Raw genomic sequence first — 21,736 nt, 5'->3', positions numbered from 1 at the left:
AAGTTATAGAAGTTGAGCCGTACGGTCTTAACAAAGCGCAACATGAAGTGTTCAAGCAAGATGGGAGCTTCATGGTGACCAAGGCCGGGCTGAGATATGAGTCTCCTGCGCCTGTGAAGATTGGTGCTCGTAGAAAAAGGGGCTACTACATCTTCTCAACAGATCACAGTGGAAGAGGTCGAAGAAAATGAAGAAGAAGAAAAGATACATTCATCTTCAGTCTTTGATCGAATAAGTCAACCTGCAGGAAAATCTCGTCCTTCTGTATTTACAAGGCTGGGAAGGCCAAGTGCTCCAATCAAACACACTTCTGTTTTTCCTAGGCTGGGCAATCAAGGTGAGAGTGAAGTCAGAACATCAACATCCTCGTTGCGCACAAGCAAGAAATGCACAATCTATGATCGCTCCATAAAAAATGGTCTTCAGTCGACTAGGGGATCCCAAGAAGATTTTTGATGAGGGCCGTCCTCTCTCAATTTATGCAAAACAAAATGAAGAGGAAGTAAGAGTAAGTGATGACTTGAGAAGCGCAATACCATCTCGCATGAAGCGTATCCAAGTAGTGGATATCATCCAACATGATCCACTCAAAACACGGAGGTGCGTAATAGTTCTCACAGGCCAGTAAAAAAATGTTGAAGAGCCTGCTTCTTCATATTCACGTCCCTCTGGTGCAAAGAAGCCAAGAGATTCAGAAGTTACAACGTCGTCATATCACATCACAGTAGAAGAGATACCTGACGAGAATGAAGAAGGTGAGACCAACGACGACCCTAAAACACTTGAAGACGGAGGGCAATCTACTGTAGATGAACTCAAGGAACTCAACTTGGGAACTAATGAAGATCCTCGACCTATTTATGTCAGTGCTTTGCTAACTAAAGAAGAAGAAGAAGAGTACTACAAGGTTTTGGTCGAGTACAAAGATGTCTTTGCTTGGAGCTATAAAGAGATGCCTGGACTCAGCCCAAAAATTGCAGTTCATCGCCTAGCAATCAAGAAGGGCACTGATGCGTGTCATTTATATGATGTTTTACACCTCATTTTACACGCATTTCAGAGCTCATTTATGTAGTTTAAGCTACCATTTCCCCTGTTTCCGTCTACTTTCGTGTTTTTGTACATTATTGCAGAAATGTGAAGAATTCAACGGAAATCAAGCTAAATCCGTCCCCGAGTATCCTGCATTGCATTTGACGTGAAGTATTCACTTAAGGAACGAGCTTGGTGCGCATTTCAAGGCCCAAAATACAAATCCACGAGATTTTAGAAGTCAAGTACCAGCTAAAGCAGTCGATCGACCAGTACCCTTAGTCGATCGACCAACCCACTGGATCCAAGCTCTCAGACATCGCATCCCAGTCGATCGACCGGTCCCAGCAGTCGATCGACCACACCGCTACTTCAGAAGAGAATTAAAAAGATCTAGATTTATCAAGCCCATGAGTTATTAGGTTTAGGAATAATAGCTGCGTACTTTTCTTATATAACGTAGCATGAGTTTTCAGACCAGCTATCTAGTTTTGACCTCGCTATACATTCAGTTTTAGTTTATCAAATAATTAGGGTTCTTAATATTATTTCATACTAATACTTTTGCATTCGGTTCTTGGATCCCTCTCTGCAATTCAATCGGTATTCTTCTGCTAATAATTCAGTTTGCTTTATTATCGTTTTGTAAGATAGAATTGCTAGTTAGTTTCCCGAAACCGAATTACCGTTTATGTTAATTGTTTGTCCTATTATTTCAAGCATGAATTCTTTTGCTTATTTCATTAATTTTATTGTTGCCTTTAATTTCAGTATGAGTAGCTAAATTGCTTGTGCTAGGATGTAGGGGAACTATAGTATAGGCGGCAATAGAATGAACACGGCCTGAATCGCGTGTCAGTCGATCGACTGCCATACCTGATCGATCGACTGACCACGTGAGGTTTTACCTTCGTTTTAATTGTTTTAATTCTTTATTCGACGAATCGAGTGCACACGACTAGTTGAATGTTTAGGATGTGACTGACCCATTAGATCGATAGATAGGGAAAGTTGTTAGATCACCAATTAAAATGACTAAACTATGCTGAGATCGAAAGATAGGTAAAGTTTAGATTATTAGTCACTTTTCAGGACGAGAGTCAGTATTAGTGATATTAGGGACTTATAGCGAGATCGAAAGATGCTATCTGTTGAGAGTGGACCGAGAGGACCTCTTGTTTTCCCGCCTCATGTGTTTGATTTAGACCAACTTAGTTTGCTGCCGCCGAAACTATAATGAACCGACCTTCCTAATACCCTTCTTTTTATTTTATTTAATATATTTCTTTAGTTTAATTTTTATTGTTATTAGCTATAGACCAAATCAACTCAACCCCAACTCTTGTTACCTTAGATTAAATTTAGACAACTTTTAATTACCTTCGCCTCCTTGTGGTTCGACCCTGTTACCACTAGCCTAGGTTAGTTTTAATAGGAATTATAAATATTATTTTTGGTACTCACAACGACGGGTATCAAATTTTGGCGCCGTTGCCGGGGAGGCAATTGTTCTAATTTTTAGTTGTTTATTTTTAGTCTTTCTTAGTTTAAGGGACATCTGTTCCTTAAACTTTTCTTATATTGTTTTTGTACTTTCTTCTTATGCATAGGTCACAGGGTGGTGAACTAGTACCGTTCAATCCTGAGATTGAGAAATCCTTGCGCGAGTTGAGACGATCATCAAGGGTGTTGCCGACAGAGGAAGAGCTGAGTACTCTGTCAAGTTACTACGAGAACGCTCTGTTCGAGGAAGATCCACCTACATCTCATGCTTCTATTTCATCAGCTGAGACAGTCACTTCTCCAGAAATTCCAGTCATGGCTGAAGAAGCAACTATAGCAAGTCATTCTGAGCAGAAAGCTGAAAATCTTTACAAGGGGTTCGAATTACCTGGAGCTGATAGGAAATTCGAACCGAAGCCTTCCTATATCAACTTAGTTGAGAGGAACCAGTTCGGGGGAGCTTCAAATGAAGATGCAGACAAGCATATGGAGATATTTATCGATTACTGCTGCTCTATACCCCCGCCGACCGGTGTGACCCAGGATCAGATAAAGGAGACCATGTTCATATTCTCACTCCGTGATGCTGCAAGGGAGTGGTATAGAGATCTGGACCGAGCCGCTCATGGGATCACCGACTGGAATTCCTTAGCCCTGACATTTTATAAGAAGTACTTCTCTGCCTCGAAGACGAATGCCATTAGAGCTCAAATCATGAGCTTTAAACAAGGGCCGGATGAGAATTTTCATGAGGCATGGGTCCGTTTCAAGAAGCTGGTGCGAACCATACCGCACCATGGGTTCGAAAAATGGAGTCTTTGCAATCAGTTCTATAACGGGCTGTATGACGATCAGAGGGCTATTTTGGATGCTGCAGCCAATGGCCGATTTGCTGAGAATATGGGAGAGACTAAGGGGTGGAAGATCATTGATGACTTAGCCACCCACAAGGCTGAGTATGGGAATTCTAGAGGGAATCAAAGGAGGAGTGGTTAATCTCCTTCTGGAGCTGCACTTGAAGCTCTCACTGCGAGATTTGACAAGTATGAACTGGGAGGAGCTTCAAAAGGAGGTATTTACCAGGTGAATGCTGTTTTAGACGGTCCTTTCGTCTGTAGAAGATGTGGAGCTGAGGGACATGTCTCAGAAAATTGTCCTAGTACCTTTGAGTCTTGTGCTGCCTTTCAACATTATAGGCAGACAAACACCTACTATGAGCCTAATGTTCATCCCAACTTGAGGTGGAGTATCCAGAATGTCCTAAATCCAACTCCACCTCCGCAGCAGCAGCAACATCAGCAAGCCTATGTGCCCCCTCATCATAAGCAACAACAATATCAAAAACCGCCCTATGTGACACAACAGCAACAATCCCAAAATTCTGAGTTTGCTGAATTGAAGAATATGTTGCAAAAGGAGTCCCAAGCTAGAGAGGCCGGAATGAAGCTTTTAGAAAGCCAAATTGCTCAATTGGCTAGCAAGATTACCACTCGAGCTCCGGGACACTTACCGACTCAAACTGACCAGAAAGAGACCGTAAATGCCATTACTTTGAGGAGTGGGTCCACCCTGGAGGGGCCTGCTATGGTCGAGGATGCCCCTGAAAAGAATGAGGCAGAACCGAGTCAAAAGAAAGCTGTAACGAAAAATAGCAAGAACAAGGCGTCTACCAGGTATATCAGTCGATCGACTAATGTACCCGGTCGATCGACTGAAGTGTGGGTTACAGGAGCTTCTGGAACTGTAGACCTCAGTCGATCGACTGAGCAAGGTGGTCGATCGACCGAGGCCACTGCTGATATTGAGAATTTCGTCCTCCAACGCCCAATAATTTGAGAGACCATTTGTTTCGGGCTACGACAACTCCGAAAGTATTGGGGCAAGACCCGAGTGCCGATGGGTTCGTCCCGGTTTCGAAGTACGACCCAATGTCGATCAATGGTTCCTATTTGAGACGGTCTGAAGAGGGGTCAAGCTTCAATAAGGAGAAGGTAGTGGACTTCCAGCCTAAGTCCACGGATGCCGGCATGCGAGACTTAGAGGAGAGGGCTAAGCTACTTCTTTCAGCCCCTTATCCAGAGAGACTAGTGCCGACAAAGAAACATATATCTTTCAATAAATTTGAAAATGTTGTTCGTAGTCTTAACGTACAAGTACCTTTCCTTGAATTAGTGAATCAAGTGCCCGCTTATATGAAGTTCATGAAGCAATTGCTTTCTAAAAAGAGGTCACTTGAAACAGTGCATACTGTCGCACTCACTAAAGAGTCATGTTCTTATCTGACTCACACTGCACCCCATAAGTTAGAGGACCCGGGTAGCTTTTCCGTTCCTTGTAATATAGGTACCTTCTCTATTGAGAAGGCATTATGTGACCTAGGAGTTAGCATTAGCGTCATGCCCTTGAGTCTAGCTAGAAAGTTAAAATTGAATAAGTTTGCAGTCACGAACATGACCGTTCAGATGGCTGACCGATCTGCGGTCCAGCCTATAGGAGTCCTAGAGGACATCCCTGTCCAAATAGGGAAGTTTTTCTTCCCTATAGACTTTGTAGTCCTAGATATGCCTGAGGATGCCCACATACCTATCATTCTAGGTAGGCCATTTCTACACACCGCTGGTGCAGTTATTGATGTTGGTTCTGGGACCTGACCTTCAAAGTGGGGAAGCATTCTATTGTCTTCGCCCAGTCAGCTAGGAAGAAAGACCCCATGTGGCCGTCACCGTAATACGATTTCGAAAAGAAATCATACTTTGTGCTTCCGATATGCCTGTCTCTATTTCTATTCTGTTATAACACCTCCGCCCTGCATCGGGAGCAAGAAGGAGGAAGATTTGCATTTTAGACATTGCAAGAATCGGTTTGGGGAAGGAAGAGCCACGGGTTGCTCCAGCTGTGAAGGAGCAAATTGTTTCGAGAGGCGGTCTTGGATGCCTGAGTTATGGCACTGATGAGGAGCTTGAAGATGAGCCAGCCAAAGTGAGGCAGTCCGACTTGGATTTTGATGAGCCGGAAGAGGTCATTGATTGGGGAGATGACGAAGCTGTTGATCCGTCAAGCTCTACGGATGCTGAAGTTGAGAAAGGTGCAGCTGAGAAGATGAGCACCGTTGAGGCTACCTCTTGTAGCCAGAAGCCGACGAAGTGGGCCATACCGTGGCCGTTCTTGATCAACTATTAGTTGATCACATGCCTTACAAACATTTTATTGTTTTTTTTAAAAAAACTCCTTTTTTATTGCTTTTGTGTGCACGAGACTTCGCATTTATTTTTGGTTGCTGATGTGAACATTATTTGCGCACATTTAGTCCCCTAATTGAGCCTATTTTGCATACTATTATAACTTTCTTTGGCCATTTTATCCGTCAAAACCTTCCTATTTGCTTTTCTATCGCATTTCATATGTTTTGTAGAAAAGGAGATAATAAGGCGGAAATTCCCGTCTTTCGTGCATATTTGGAAGCTTATTGATGATATTAGATGGACTAGTATGAAGAGGAGGCAAGAATGATGGCCAAGTATGTAGGAATAAAGAGTATATAGAAAGGTCATAAGGTTTAAAGCAAGGAGGAAAAGCAAGGAAGCCATTCATGAAGAAAATTGCTCGGAACGCAAATCAAGGGCTGCTCCTTTGGCTCTGAAAGTATGCTAGTTGGAACGGCGTCGAAAAAACAAGTGATCTAGGCTTTTGAATCACTCCAATAGGGGTCCGGATGAGAAAATGACGTCCGTTTTACAATCCGAGGTCAAACAAAGAAGCTGTTCGGGAATCCGCGCGTCCCTAGAAGAAGACGCCCGTCTTCCCTACAATCCGCCCGGATTGTCCCCAATCCGCCCGTCTTCTGGCTGGGAAAAACAAGAAAATTCACTGGAGGAGAATCCGCCCGTCTTCTCCCAAATCCGCCCGGATTGCATCTTTAGAATCCGCCCGTCTTCTCCCAAATCCGCCCGGATTGCATCTTTAGAATCCGCCCGTCCCGACTCCAATACGCACGGATTCCTGCACAGCACAATTTCGTCTTCTCCAAGCTACAAAGAAAGAAGCCCTTCCTCCGAAAAATACCGACTCCTCCCTGCTTTAAACTCAAAAGTGTAATTACTAAATTAGCCTTAGTTAACCCTAAATGCATCCACCTAATTTCCACTATAAATACCCCATTTGTAATAATCAAAAGACACATCTTTTTCGCTAGAAAATCCTTCTTTAGATTAGATTAGGAGTAGATTAGAATAGATTACTCTTTAATCTTTCCACAAATTACACATTAATCTTTCCATAATTATTGTTCAAATTTATTATTCAAGTTTATTATTGGGTAATTGAAGATTATTGGGTTATTATTGGGAGATTGACAACCTTCCATCAATCACCAAGTCCTTCTATTATTCTTTGCATTATTATTTTGGAATCTCCATAGGTATAACTCTCTTAATCCTTGTTTTAATTATTGTTAATCTTTCTTACTTGTTCATCATGTTTTACCTTGTTAATATGATTGACAACCTTGTTAGCATGTTAAACTTGATAATGAGTGAGTAGTTACTTAGCTAGGATTAGTGGGTAATTAAGGGAAACAAACATGGGGATTGATTCATGCTTAATCTAATATGTTCACATGATTAAATTGCTTGCTTGTTGTGATGTCAACTTTATGCACATGTTATGTTTGATGAAATGCTAAGCCTATGAATCCTTGCATTTACAACCATCTCTTATCTATTTAACTTGACTTGTAAGATATAAACCAACTCGAGTCTTGTTAGACCATGCATAGAAGTTGATTAGGAGGAAAGTAAGTCGACTTGTAGGTGTTGTACAATCTAATCGATTCGGCTCCGGGACCCAACTCTTCCTAAGAACCGTAAGACATAACCCAACTCGGTTCCTCCACAACATTAATTGCTTGCAACCTTGTAAACATGTTTGTATGATCAACACCATGAATCCCCTATGACCCCATGATATCCTAGCACTTTTAATCAATTGTTTACATCTTTCCTTTTATTGCTCGTTCTACTTTATTGCTTGCATTAGTCTAGACACAACTAAAAACCCCATCAATTGTGACACTAACATAAATTGAGATAGATAGACTTAGAACCCAAAGCACACCGTCCCATGGATCGACCTCGACTTACCACTAACTAGTTGTTTGTTGAGTATTATAAATGTGTTTGATTGGATGAGTGACGACATCGTCCCCATCAAAATGGCGCCGTTGCCGAGGATGGTGCTATGTGATTAAGTTCTTACTTGTTTGTCTATTTTAATTGTGCTTTCACCTTGAGGAACTTTTTCCTCAAGGATCGTTTTTACCGTTTTCTTGTAGTTTCCATGTTTGTAGTTGTATCTCCATCTTGACCAATGATGATGACCCAAGACTTGACATATGGAGTATGTGGTGAATCTTTGGAGTATGACTATGGGTATGGGGAGTTTGAGGAGCAAGTCAACACAAACCTACCTTATTATTTGTACAACGAAAATCCTAACCACTACCCCAATTTTTCCCACCAAAATCACCACACCCAATATCAACAACAACCACCCACCCAATACCCATTTCACAATGAGTTTCAATTGCCACAATACAACCACTTTCACACCTACCCACAACAAGAAGATGAACCCGTTGAAAATGTGATTCTCCAAATGATGGGAGATCAACAAAACTTCTTCAAACAAATGCTAGAGGAGAGCCAAAAGAGGGACAATGTTCTTCAAGGCATTGTTGCCCAAGGTGAGGAGTTGGAGATTCAAATTGCCCAAATAAGAGAATCCCAAGAAACCACCCCCCACCACTCCTTGGACATTGACCATGAATGTGAATTTGAAGGAGTTACCTTTGATGAGAAGTGGGAAGAGCCAACCTCTTTGGGCTCTTGTGGGTATGAAAGTGTGGTATTTGATGATGAAGACATGAGGTTGAGTAAGCCAAATACTCTTAGCCTTTGTGAGTATGAGGGTGTGTCATTTGAAGTAGATGTTGAGGTGTTGGAGAATGAGTTGGTGAAGAAGAGTGAAGCCCCTATTTATGATTCATATGGAGAAAGCGATGATGATGCATCTATGGAAGAAGATGATGAGGGAAATATGGACTCAAATGATGAAGGGAGTTATGGGATTAGCTTTCTTGAGGAACCCATCCTTGAGAAGTTTGAAGATTGCTTCGATGAAGAGGAGGAATGCCTTCATGAGAACCTTTTTGCACCCACTATGGAGCCCATGATAGTTGGAGATGACATTATGGACCTTCTCACGAAAGTCAAATCGTCATACAAGAATTACTTAGTGGGGAAGCTCAAAGAAAAGGTTAAGAAGGAGTCTATATGTGGAAATTTGGCATCCACTATCCCAAATCCTAAGACATCCCATCATCAATGCCATGGAAGTTCGCCTTCTATCCTTGGAGAATTGACTAGTCCAAGCATTCGCATCTTCAACTTTGGAAGAAATAGGAGCAACCGGAAAAGCCCCCATGACAAGAATCTCAAGTTTGCTAGTTTTAAGAGCCGGGAAGGCCACCATCACAAAGCAAAAGAGAAGGGGAAGGAGTTCAAAGGGAGGTCCCTCATGGATTGGCCCTACTCTATTTGGCAATGGTTCAAGACTTATTCATGCTTACTTGAGGACCATTCACAAACCTTTGATCAACTATTGAGAGCATTGAGCTCCATGGATAATGGAATATGAATGAGTTTGGTGGAGTCCTCCCTCAAACCACCATTTGTAAGATACCCTTTCCTTTAACTTTTCATTAAATTTCCACTTGCATTTAGTTATATACATATACATTTAGCTTGCATTTGTATTATATTTCATATTGCATTTACATTAGTTAGTTCATAGTATAGTTGCATTGTAATATAATTCATATAGATAATTGCATGTAGACTAGAATTCATGCATTGTCACTAATGGCCAAACCTATTCATTTCTACACTAGAAATAGTGTTTAAATCGGTTTGGGGAGGTTTGATCATAGGTGACCATAATTTAATAGAAATCATGCATCATATAGTATAGTTTAGATTGCATTCATTTGTTATATATGTCATATAGAATTGCATTTAGTTAGAGCATGCATTCATTCATATCATATCATTGCATTTGTACTTTATTCCAAAAAATTCAAAAATCCAGAAAACATGTACTTTCTTTTTTATTCCTACTCCTACATGTACATTGAGGACAATGTCCAAAATAAAGTGGGGGATGGGAATTTATATTCCAAAAATGCATAAAAATTGAAAAATTTCGAAAACAATCCCAAAAATATGTCTTTTAATTTCATAAAATCAAAAACCATAAAAATTTGAAAATTTGAAAAATCCAAAAACAAGTTCATTTCCTTTGTAGTGTAGTCATGTATATATTGTTGTATATATTTTGTTTGTTTTATCCTTGTTCACATTGATTGACTACGCCACATCCGAGACATGAGGATATTGAAGACCGCATGGTATGATCTTTCCAATCTCCCTTTTTCTCTTTATGTTAATGACTATGTGGCTTTATTTTGATTGATGCGGTATAACAATGTGAATTTAGGAGTTGCATTTAGTTTATATGGCATACTAGTTGGTAGAATCATTTGCATTAGGTTGTATATATGCTAGTTGCATCATGGCATGTAGTTGCATGTTAGGAAAAATTTTGCGAAACCGTCTACTTGGGAAGCTTGACTAGTGTATATAGGCCCTAGTAGATGCTTTTTCTTCTAAAGAATTTGCTTGTTAGAATACTTGTAAAACACCCTAGGATGTTTCATGCTAGTATCCCTTGACCCATGGATTAAGGCCTAGTCAAGAGTACCTTGTGGTGTGATAACTCCTTGGCTACCGTTTATTCCAAGGTGACCCTTGAAACTATGTATCCATCCATCATTCATCCATGTTCTACCACATTTTGTCATCAAAGGGAATGGGCACAAAAAGAAATTGATTTGAGTTGAATGAAATGAAAAGTGAAAGAAAGTTTGCAAAAAATGCATCAAATGAAAAGAGGAGCAAAAATAGAACTCCTAAAGCTTCAAATATAAGGCACCCTCACTACATATGGGGTGACTTTGAAAATGTTCAAAAGAAAAGTGAAAAGTTGTCAAGTGTTGAAAAGCCAAAAATGAAAAGAAATGGCAAAGGAAAGTGTTCTCAAATGTTATTTGCCACAAGAAATTGGGGGGAAAAACAAAAATAAAAGCAAACTCCCAAAATGAAACTCAAATTCTATCGATCCCTTTATCCATCGTATCCATTTTTGTGCATGGTAGAGAGGGGACGACCCTTCTTCTTGTCTAGGCAAGAGGGGGAATTCCGCGATCCTCCAGTGTTTCTAACACCATAGGGAGTCTATTCTTGACAAAAACATTTAACGATTGAGGACAAAGGTACCCTAGCTTGACACAACTTGGAGGTGATTTATTGGTATCTTTCTAGGCTTAGTAGTTTGAAGAAATTGTATATATGAAGGAGTGTGTACCCTTGAATTGCGTCCCTTGTAGATAATTTCCGCCACTTAGATGAGGAAAGTGGCTATTCTTTTGTAGATGCATCCATTACTTGATTTTGTGTGCTTAATGATTGGATGTGTCGCCATTTTGGCAAGACCCACCTTTCCTTGCAAGAAGGCATCCTACCTCATGGTTGTCTTGTTGTGAGTTGAAGGGGCGGAGTGAGACCCGCTAATTGTCTCATATCGGTTATGTTATTAGGTTAGTTTAAATAAAGGTCTAGTTTTAGTCACCTCTTTACTCGGGACGAGTAAAGGTTCGGTTTGGGGATATTTGATGTGAACATTATTTGCGCACATTTAGTCCCCTAATTGAGCCTATTTTGCATACTATTATAACTTTCTTTGGCCATTTTATCCGTCAAAACCTTCCTATTTGCTTTTCTATCGCATTTCATATGTTTTGTAGAAAAGGAGATAATAAGGCGGAAATTCCCATCTTTCGTGCATATTTGGAAGCTTATTGATGATATTAGATGGACTAGTATGAAGAGAAGGCAAGAATGATGGCCAAGTATGTAGGAATAAAGAGTATATAGAAAGGTCATAAGGTTTAAAGCAAGGAGGAAAAGCAAGGAAGCCATTCATGAAGAAAATTGCTCGGAACGCAAATCAAGAGCTGATCCTTTGGCTCTGAAAGTATGCTAGTTGGAACGGCGTCGAAAAAACAAGTGATCTAGGCTTTTGAATCACTCCAATAGGGGTCCGGATGAGAAAATGACGTCCGTTTTACAATCCGAGGTCAAACAAAGAAGCTGTTCGGGAATCCGCGCGTCCCGAGAAGGAGACGCCCGTCTTCCCTACAATCCGCCCGGATTGTCCCCAATCCGCCCGTCTTCTGGCTGGGAAAAACAAGAAAATTCACTGGAGGAGAATCCGCCCGTCTTCTCCCAAATCCGCCCGGATTGCATCTTTAGAATCCGCCCGTCTTCTCCCAAATCCGCCCGGATTGCATCTTTAGAATCCGCCCGTCTTCTCCCAAATCCGCCCGGATTGCATCTTTAGAATCCGCCCGTCCCGACTCCAATACGCACGGATTCCTGCACATCACAATTTCGTCTTCTCCAAGCTACAAAGAAAGAAGCCCGTCCTCCGAAAAATACCGGCTCCTCCCTGCTCTAAACTCAAAAGTGTAATTACTAAATTAGCCTTAGTTAACCCTAAATGCATCCACCTAATTTCCACTATAAATACCCCATTTGTAATAATCAAAAGACACATCTTTTTAGCTAGAAAATCCTTCTTTAGATTAGATTAGGAGTAGATTAGAATAGATTACTCTTTAATCTTTCCATAAATTACACATTAATCTTTCCATAATTATTGTTCAAATTTATTATTCAAGTTTATTATTGGGTAATTGAAGATTATTGGGAGATTGACAACCTTCCATCAATCACCAAGTCCTTCTATTATTCTTTGCATTATTATTTTGGAATCTCCATAGGTATAACTCTCTTAAACCTTGTTTTAATTATTGTTAATCTTTCTTACTTGTTCATCATGTTTTACCTTGTTAATATGATTGGCAATCTTGTTAGCATGTTAAACTTGATAATGAGTGAGTAGTTACTTAGCTAGGATTAGTGGGTAATTAAGGGAAACAAACATGGGGATTGATTCATGCTTAATCTAATATGTTCACATGATTAAATTGCTTGCTTGTTGTGATGTCAACTTTATGCACATGTTATGTTTGATGAAATGCTAAGCCTATGAATCCTTGCATTTACAACCATCTCTTATCTATTCAACTTGACTTGTAAGATATAAACCAACTCGAGTCTTGTTAGACCATGCATAGAAGTTGATTAGGAGGAAAGTAAGTCGAATTGTAGGTGTTGTACAATCTAATCGATTCGGCTCCGGGACCCAACTCTTCCTAAGAACCGTAAGACATAACCCAACTCGGTTCCTCCACAACATTAATTGCTTGCAACCTTGTAAACATGTTTGTATGATCAACACCATGAATCCCCCATGACCCCATGATATCCTAGCACTTTTAATCAAATGTTTACATCTTTCCTTTTATTGCTCGTTCTACTTTATTGCTTGCATTAGTCTAGACACAACTACAAACCCCATCAATTGTGACACTAACATAAATTGAGATAGATAGACTTAGAACCCAAAGCACACCGTCCCATGGATCGACCTCGACTTACCACTAACTAGTTGTTTGTTGAGTATTATAAATGTGTTTGATTGGATGAGTGACGACATCGTCCCCATCAGTTGCTTAGGATTTTTAAGTACTTTAGACTTTACTCTGGGTTTTGCGCAATTTTGGGCGCGTATTATTGTGCATTTGCAGGTTTTAGACCTCATTGGTTCAAGTAATTGAGCAAATACGAAGAAATCTGAAGTTACAGTAGTATTTCCAGTCGATCGACTGAGCTATGTGGTCGATCGACTGGTCTGCAGTTTCCAGGAGCTACGGTTCCTTTCGCCTTAGTCGATCGACTGAGTGATATGGTCGATCGACCACCCTGCACTGCTGTACTTGTTCACGACCTCTCCCCTGCTGTGTTTGGTCGATTTGCGGAATTAAGGGAGTTTTCTACTCCACTTTATCTTCCGTCATATTATTTATTTCTTCTATTTTTCTCAATTATGCACAAAATATCGCTTCTTTATTGCTTTCTCGGTTTTATGCGTGGTATTTGTTTGTCTTTCAGGTACTTATTGGTAGCACTGCTGGCTACTGAAACCTCCTAGCTTACGCTGGTTTGGGGAGGTTTCCTTTGCTGCGCTTAAAGTCCTGTGAGTTTCTAAGTCTTTACTTCATGTCGTATTCATTTGTTTTCTCGCAATTTCCCGTTTCTCTTTTCTTCACTACATGATTTTGCACAATGGGGACATTGTGCGATTTGGTTTGGGGAAGGGTTTTGCGTCGCATATCATTTGCTTGCATTCACGTTTACATTATTGCCTTGCATTGTTTTTTTTTTCATTTCATCTATATATACAAAAATTCAAAAAAAAAAATTGAAAAAAAAAAATTTCAAAAATTCAAATAATGTACGTTTATTTTAGCATATAGGTCAAGTCGGAACGGTAATATTTCAATGATGACATTGCATTTGCATCTGTTTTTTCCTAAGCCGTGCTAATTGACATGTTATTAGTAGAATCGTATAAGTGCATATCTACGAGTTTTCGTTAAATTATTTGCTGAACTTGAGACTTGACTTAGAATTTTGGCAAACTACATCATATTTCTGAGTTATTAGAGCCTATAACTGGTGACATCTATGACCAGTTTATCTAGGATGTGAGTAGTACTCCTTATGAGACATGTTACATTAATGTGCATAAATATGAACTTAATCTGCTAAATACCTGTATGCATTCGGGTTGTGGTTTGTTGACACATGTGCTAGAGGTTTCCCTTTATTCATTTTGCCCATAAGCTCCACATTGCCAAAAATATCTTTTTTTGTCCTATTTACTACATCCTACATTTAGCCTGCCTTTGTCAAGCTAGTAGTTTAGTTTTTGGGATTGTTACTCGTTTTTGGTGGTATATACTTTGTTGGGAAGATGAAAGGAAGGAAAGAAAAAGAAGTTGAAAGGAAAGAAAAAGAAACAAAAAGAAAAAAAAAATGATGCCAATTCTGGTCGATCGACTGAGATTCGAAAGAAAAGAAGAAATCAATTCGCATAAATTCAAAATCTTTATCTTATGGCGATTTTTGCTCCCATGTTGCATTAGTATCTTATGGGGAGTTAGTAGATTACTTTTATACTGGAGATTGTGAGTTTTGTGCTTGCTATAGCACCATTTCGTTTGATTATGAGAAAGAAGAAGGAAGTTGCCATATGGTTCCGTTTTGGTACTAGCTTGATCACATGTACCTTCACTTTCCCATAAATGTTTTGCCTCTTCTTACCCATACCTCACATTATCCATATTTACCTCGGCATGTGTCATGGTCATTTGTTAGTTGGAATGCATATGTACGGTTATAGAGATTGTTTTCATATTAGATTGCAGGCATGTTCTTATTGGTCGTAGTTAGGTGAGAGTCTTTACAAAATGAATTCTTTCTATCCTCTTGCATATATTCACCTGTGCTTATGTGTGATATGAGCGACCCGTGAGAGTCCAATTTGATAAGTCTCTATAGTTAACGGTTCAGCAGTCTTTAACGACTTCATAACTCGTTTGCAGGATTCGCATTGCTAATTGATTGTTAGTCATTGCATTAAAATGGTTTAGGCTTTACATGTTGTAATTCGCTCTGAGATTGAACTCGTTCCATTAGGTCATTAGATCGAGCCTAGTTCTTGCTTGGGGACAAGCAAGGGTTTGGTTTGGGGAAGTTTGATGCGTGTCATTTATATGAAGTTTTACACCTCATTTTACACGCATTTCAGAGCTCATTTGTGTAGTTTAAGTTACCATTTCCCCTATTTCCGTCTACTTTTGTGTTTTTGTACATTATTGCATAAATGTGAAGAATTCAACGGAAATCAAGCTAAATCCGTCCCCGAGTATCCTGCATTGCATTTGACGTGAAGTATTCACTTAAGGAACGAGCTTGGTTCGCATTTCAAGGCCCAAAAGACAAATCCACGAGATTTTAGAAGTCAAGTACCAGCTAAAGCAGTCGATCGACCAGTACCCTTAGTCGATCGACCAACCCAGGGGATCCAGAAGCTACTGTACACTGCATCCCACTCGATCGACCGGTCCCAGCAGTCGATCGACCACACCGCTACTTCAGACGAGAATTAAAAAGATCGAGATTTATCAAGCCCATGAGTTATTAGGTTTAGGAATAATAGCTGCGTACTTTTCTTATATAACGTAGCATGAGTTTTCAGACCAGCTATCTAGTTTTGACCTCGCTTTACATTCAGTTTTAGTTTATCAAATAATTAGGGTTCCTAATATTATTTCGTACTAATACTTTTGCATTCGGTTCTTGGATCCCTCTCTGCAATTCAATCGGTATTCTTCTGCTAATAATTCAGTTTGCTTTATTATCGTTTTGTATGATAAAATTGCTAGTTAGTTTCCCGAAACCGAATTACCGTTTATGTTAATTGTTTGTCCTATTGTTTCAAGCATGAATTCTTTTGCTTATTGCATTAATTTTATTGTTGCCTTTAATTTCAGTATGAGTAGCTAAATTGCTTGTGCTAGGATGTAGGGGAACTATAGTATAGGCGGCAATAGAATGAACACGGCCTGAATCGCGTGTCAGTCGATCGACTGCCATACCTGGTCGATCGACTGACCACGTGAGATTTTACCTTCGTTTTAGTTTTTTTAATTCTTTATTCGACGAATCGAGTGCACACGACTAGTTGAATGTTTAGGATGTGACTGACCCATTAGATCGATAGATAGGGAAAGTTGTTAGATCACCAATTAAAATGACTAAACTATGCTGAGATCGAAAGATAGGTAAAGTTTAGATTATTAGTAACTTTTCAGGACGAGAGTCAGTATTAGTGATATTAGGGACTTATAGGGAGATCGAAAGATGCTATCTGTTGAAAGTGGACCGAGAGGACCTCTTGTTTTCCCGCCTCATGTGTTTGATTTAGACTGACTTAGTTTGCTGCCGCCGAAACTATAATGAACTGACCATCCTAGTACCCTTCTTTTTATTTGATTTAATATATTTCTTTAGTTTAATTTTTATTGTTATTAGCTATAGACCAAATCAACTCAACCCCCACACTTGTTACCTTAGATTAAATTTAGACAACTTTTAATTACATTCGCCTCCTTGTGGTTCGACCATGTTACCACTACCCTAGGTTAGTTTTAATAGGAATTATAAATATTATTTTTGGTACTCACAACGACGGGTATCAGGCACCAATCCCAAAAAGCAGCGTCAACGTCGTTTCAGGCCAGAACATGTACCTTAAATAGAAAAGGAAGTCAACAAACTCATAGATGCGGGTTTCATTCGCGAAGTCAAATATTCTACCTGGATAGCAAACATTATCCCAGTGAGAAAGAAGAATGGACAATTGCGCATATGTGTCGACTTCAGAGACCGTAATGATGCATGCCCGAAGGATGATTTCCCTTTGCTAGTTACAGAGTTGATGATTGATGCAACCACTGGTCATGAAGCACTCTCATTCATGGATTGTACTGCTGGTTATAATCAAATACATATGGCACCTGAAGATCAAGAAGCAACAGGTTTTCGAACCACAAAAGGAATCTTCTGCTACACGGTTATGCCGTTTAGATTGAAGAATGCTAGCGCTACGTACCAACGCGCAATGCAAAAGATCTTCGATGACATGCTGCATAAAACAATAGAGTGTTATGTTGATGACGTGGTAGTCAAATCAAAGAAAAGAGAAGACCATATCAAAGACCTTCGAACCGTCTTTGAAAGACTTAGAAAGTGTCAGCTCAAGATGAATCCACTCAAGTGTGCATTTGGCGTCACATCTGGGAAGTTCTTGGGGTTTGTGGTCAGGCATAGAAGCATTGAAATTGACCAAACAAAAATCAAAGCCATCAACGAAATGCCGGAACCAAAGACATTGAAAGAGTTGTGTGGCTTGCAAGGACGTTTGGCATACATCCAAAGGTTCATCTCTACCTTAGCCGGCCGTTCCCAGCAGTTCAGCCATATCATGAAAAAGGATGCTCCATTTCAATGGGATGAAAAATGCAACAATGCTTTTGAGAGCATCAAGAAGTAATTGGCCAGCGCGCCAGTGCTGAGGGCACCAATTCCAGGAAGGCCACTTGTCCTCTACATTGCAGCACAAGAACGCTCACTGGGGGCAATGTGTGCTCAAGAAATTGAAGACTGTAAGGAGAGAGCACTCTACTACTTGAGTCGTACCTTGGTTGGAGCTGAGTTGAATTACGCGCCCATAGAGAAGATTTGTCTTGCTTTGGTGTTCGCCATCCAGAAGTCGAGGCACTACATGCAGGCGCATACCATACATGTGGTCTCAAAAGCTGATCCAATCAAGTACATACTCTCAAGACCAGTCTTGTCTGGAAGACTTGCGAAATAGGCAGTGTTACTTAAGCAGTATGACTTGGTGTTCGTGCCTCAAAAGGCTGTGAAAGGTCAAGCTATCGCCGACTTCTTTGCTAATCATCCAGTGCCAGCAGAGTGGGAAATTTCATACGACCTCCCAGGAGAAGAAATTTTCTACGTGGACGTTCTACATCCATGGCAGATGTACTTTGATTGTGCTGCAAGGCAAGATGGAGCGGGAGGTGGAGTTGTATTCGTAACTCCACAAAATCATCTCATGCCATATGCCTTTACACTCACTCAGTTGTGCACAAATAATATGGAAGAATACCAAGCTCTCATACTCGGCCTTCAAATGGCGATCAAAATAGGTGTTAGGGATATGGACATATATGGAGACTCAAAGCTGGTGGTCAACCAAGTCCTTGGTGAATATGAAGTGAAAAAGGAAGACTTGATTCCCTACCATCAACAGGCATTACAACTGCTGAATCAACTTGACGACATCCATGTTTGTCATGTACCAATGAGTGCCAGTAAGTTGGCTGACGTGCTTGCTAATCTTGCAGCCACTTTGGCACTGGGGGCAGAAGAGTCTATGCAAGTCCGAGTCTGCAATCGTTGGGTAGTGTCATCGCTTGAAGGAGAAGAAAATGTAGATACAACCAACATGATATGCGTCTACACAGTTGATGAAGATGATTGGCGTCAACCTATCATTGATTTCTTGGACCGCCAAAAACTACCCGACGATCCCAGACACAAGGTAGAAATACGTCGACGTGCTCCAAAGTTCATTCACTATAAAGGGACACTCTACAGACGTTCTTTCTCAGGCCAATGGTTGAGGTGTCTAAGCAAGGACGAAGCTACTGAAGCAATGCATAAAGCTCATTCTGGCATTTGTGGTACTCATCAATCTGGGCCTAAACTCCATGATCATGTAAAGAGAATGGGGTATTACTGGCCAACCATGGTGCAAGATTGTTTGGACTTCGCGAAAAAATGTGAACCTTGTCAGTTCTACGTAAACTTCATACACCAACCGCCAGAACCGTTGCACCCCACTGTTTCTTCATGGCCCTTTGAAGCTTGGAGACTTGATGTTGTGGGACCTCTTACTCCAAAGGCCTCAAATGGACACGAGTATATCCTCGTCGCCACTGACTAATTCTCAAAATGGGCAGAAGACATCACACTACGGGAAGTGAAGAAAGAAAATGTTGTGGACTTCATTCGAACCCAAATCATCTACAGATATGGTGTACCTCAGTGTATCATAAGTGACAATGGGAAACAATTCTTCAACCATCTGATGACAAGTCTGGGAGAAAAATTCAAGTTCAAACAGTACAAGTCATCCATGTACAATGCTTCTGCAAATGGTTTGGCTGAAGCCTTCAACAAGACTCTTTGCAACTTGTTGAGAAAAGTAGTAGCAAAATCAAAGCAAGACTGGCATGAAAGGATTGGTGAAACATTGTGGGCATATCGTACCACATACAAAACACCTACTCAAGCAACCCCGTATGCATTGGTGTATGGAGTGGAGGCCATGTTGCCATTAGAGTTGCAGATCCCTTCCTTGCGCATCGTTATTCAAGAAGGGCTCACGGAAGATGAAAATGACAAATTGCGTTTAGCAGAGTTAGAGGCTCTCGATGAAAAAAGATTAGAAGCTCAACAAAAACTCCAGTGCTATCAAGCAAGGTTGTCACGCGCATTTAACAAAAAGGTACGCCCTCGTTCTTTCCAAGTAGGAGACCTCGTCCTTGCAATACGAAGAACAATCATCACCTATCACAAGCCAATTGGCAAGTTCACCTCTAAGTGGAATGGTCCATACGTGGTACAGGAGGTCTACATAAATGGTGCTTACAAAATTGTGGATGAAGATGGCGTTCGTGTAGGCCCAATCAATGGGAAGTTTATGAAACGTTACTATTCTTAAGCCCCAACAGTGAAGGCTCCTAAGAAAGAGCGTAAAATGCAAGTCAAAGCTCCTAAGCAAGAGGTTAAACTGTATACAAAAAAAAAATCTACAAAAAAAAAAAACTCTATCTTATGAACTACGTCGGCTTGATCTTGTGAAATACACATTGTGCTTCACAGGTACGTAGGCAGCTTGGGTGAACATGTAGCTCAAGTGCAGCCACACCTCCAAAAAAAAAAACAAAAACAAAATCGATCTCTTGAACTATGTTGGCTTGATCTTGCAAGTTGTCACCCCTGGTAGCTTTGCGAGTACATAGACAGTTTGAGCAAACACCTTGTTCAAGTGCAGCCACACCAAAAAAAAACAACTAACAATAAAAAAAATCGCTCTTGGCCCGCAAGAGCTTAAACTGTGTACGGCTAAAATTACAGTCAATCATCAACCAAGTTTGTAAAAAACCAAGACCATGTTAATCGGTGATGAGTTCCACTTGAGCTGGGCTTTCACACTCTTTACTTTACGGTTAGCCTTGGATGGCACTTAAAAAAAAAAAAAAAGAGGTCACATCGCATACAAATGATGAAATGGTGCAGTACTTTGGCACATAAAGGCTTGGAACTTCCTTACAATCGACGAGCGGGTTCATTGTATGGTAACTCCAATGGGTTCCCAAGATGACCCATCCAGGAGTAGCTCGTACTCTCTTGGAGTTGAGGAGTCAGGTCCATTGCAAGTTGCAGCCCTGGAAAAAAGAAGGACAAATACAAGTGAATATAGAGAATATGAGGAAGTCTTTTAGAAGTAGGAGGGACATCAAATCAAGAAATGTATTCATCCGGCATGTCTCATGGGAAGAGGGTAATGAAATAATAGTCTTCATAAAGAGACTCATTGCATAAGTCTTCAAAACTATGTCGCGATGACCCGAATGGGTTCACCCTGACACAACCTGTCGCGATGACCCAAAATGGGTTCACGCTAACAAGTAATAAGTCTTCGCCCTGTCGCGATGACCCAAAAATGGGTTCACCCTGACAGGTAGTAATTCTTCAACCCGTCGCGATGACCCAAAAACGGGTTCACCCTGACAAGTAATAAGTCTTTACTCTATCGCGATGACCCAAAAAATGGGTTCACCCTGACAAGTAATAAGTCTTCACTCTGTCGCGATGACCCAAAAAATGGGTTCACCCTGACAAGTAATAAGTCTTCAACGGTGAACAAATAAAATTGGCATGCTTGATAAGGTTTACAAGTGAAGAAAGTCGGAACATGATACCTGCATGGACAAAATCCAACAAATAAGCATACAAGCAAAGGGCGAGATATATGTACGATACGATCAAGGAAAAATAAAATAAAAAAGAGACATAATTACTACCTTGAGAGACAACAAACAAATTCCTATTTTACTTGTTGAGTACTACATCAATGACGAAAGCTCAACTCTAAGCTGCAAATTTCAGAAAATAAAAAAATAAGCTATTATGAATTTGTCTGGCGAGGTGTACGGTAAAATCAAGATGCAATTGGGCAGATTATTCATGAAGGTATTATTCGAATCAGTTCATGATGAACTCTAATCAAAATTCAGGCCAGTATTTACCGGAAATGGGTCGAGATTTTCAGGTTAACGGTGCAAGCATCAACTGATCAACAAAAAAATTAAGAAAAGGTATTCATCCTATTCTGTCCAGGTTTAAAAGATTGTTGCAAGCATCGAAGATTCGAAGCGGGTTTCAAGCATCATCAGCTTAGCATATAAGTAAGTATGGTT

General features: G+C 40.4%; 1 protein-coding gene across 1 annotated transcript; it reads left to right on the top strand.

Annotated features, from left to right (window-relative positions):
- The first annotated feature begins 415 nt into the window (after positions 1 to 415).
- Positions 416 to 19,974, top strand: LOC141631304 (uncharacterized). The gene is made up of 5 exons (XM_074443992.1): positions 416 to 551; positions 642 to 1,016; positions 17,021 to 17,361; positions 18,058 to 18,980; positions 19,281 to 19,974. Exons 1-5 carry the CDS (start codon positions 416 to 418, stop codon positions 19,972 to 19,974), a joined length of 2,469 nt encoding a protein of 822 aa, XP_074300093.1.
- Positions 19,975 to 21,736: the final 1,762 nt, after the last annotated feature.

The sequence above is a fragment of the Silene latifolia genome, chromosome Y (assembly GCF_048544455.1).
Source record: "Silene latifolia isolate original U9 population chromosome Y, ASM4854445v1, whole genome shotgun sequence".
NCBI classification, from domain to species: domain Eukaryota; kingdom Viridiplantae; phylum Streptophyta; class Magnoliopsida; order Caryophyllales; family Caryophyllaceae; genus Silene; species Silene latifolia.
This window is presented reverse-complemented; position numbering and strand designations above follow the sequence as displayed.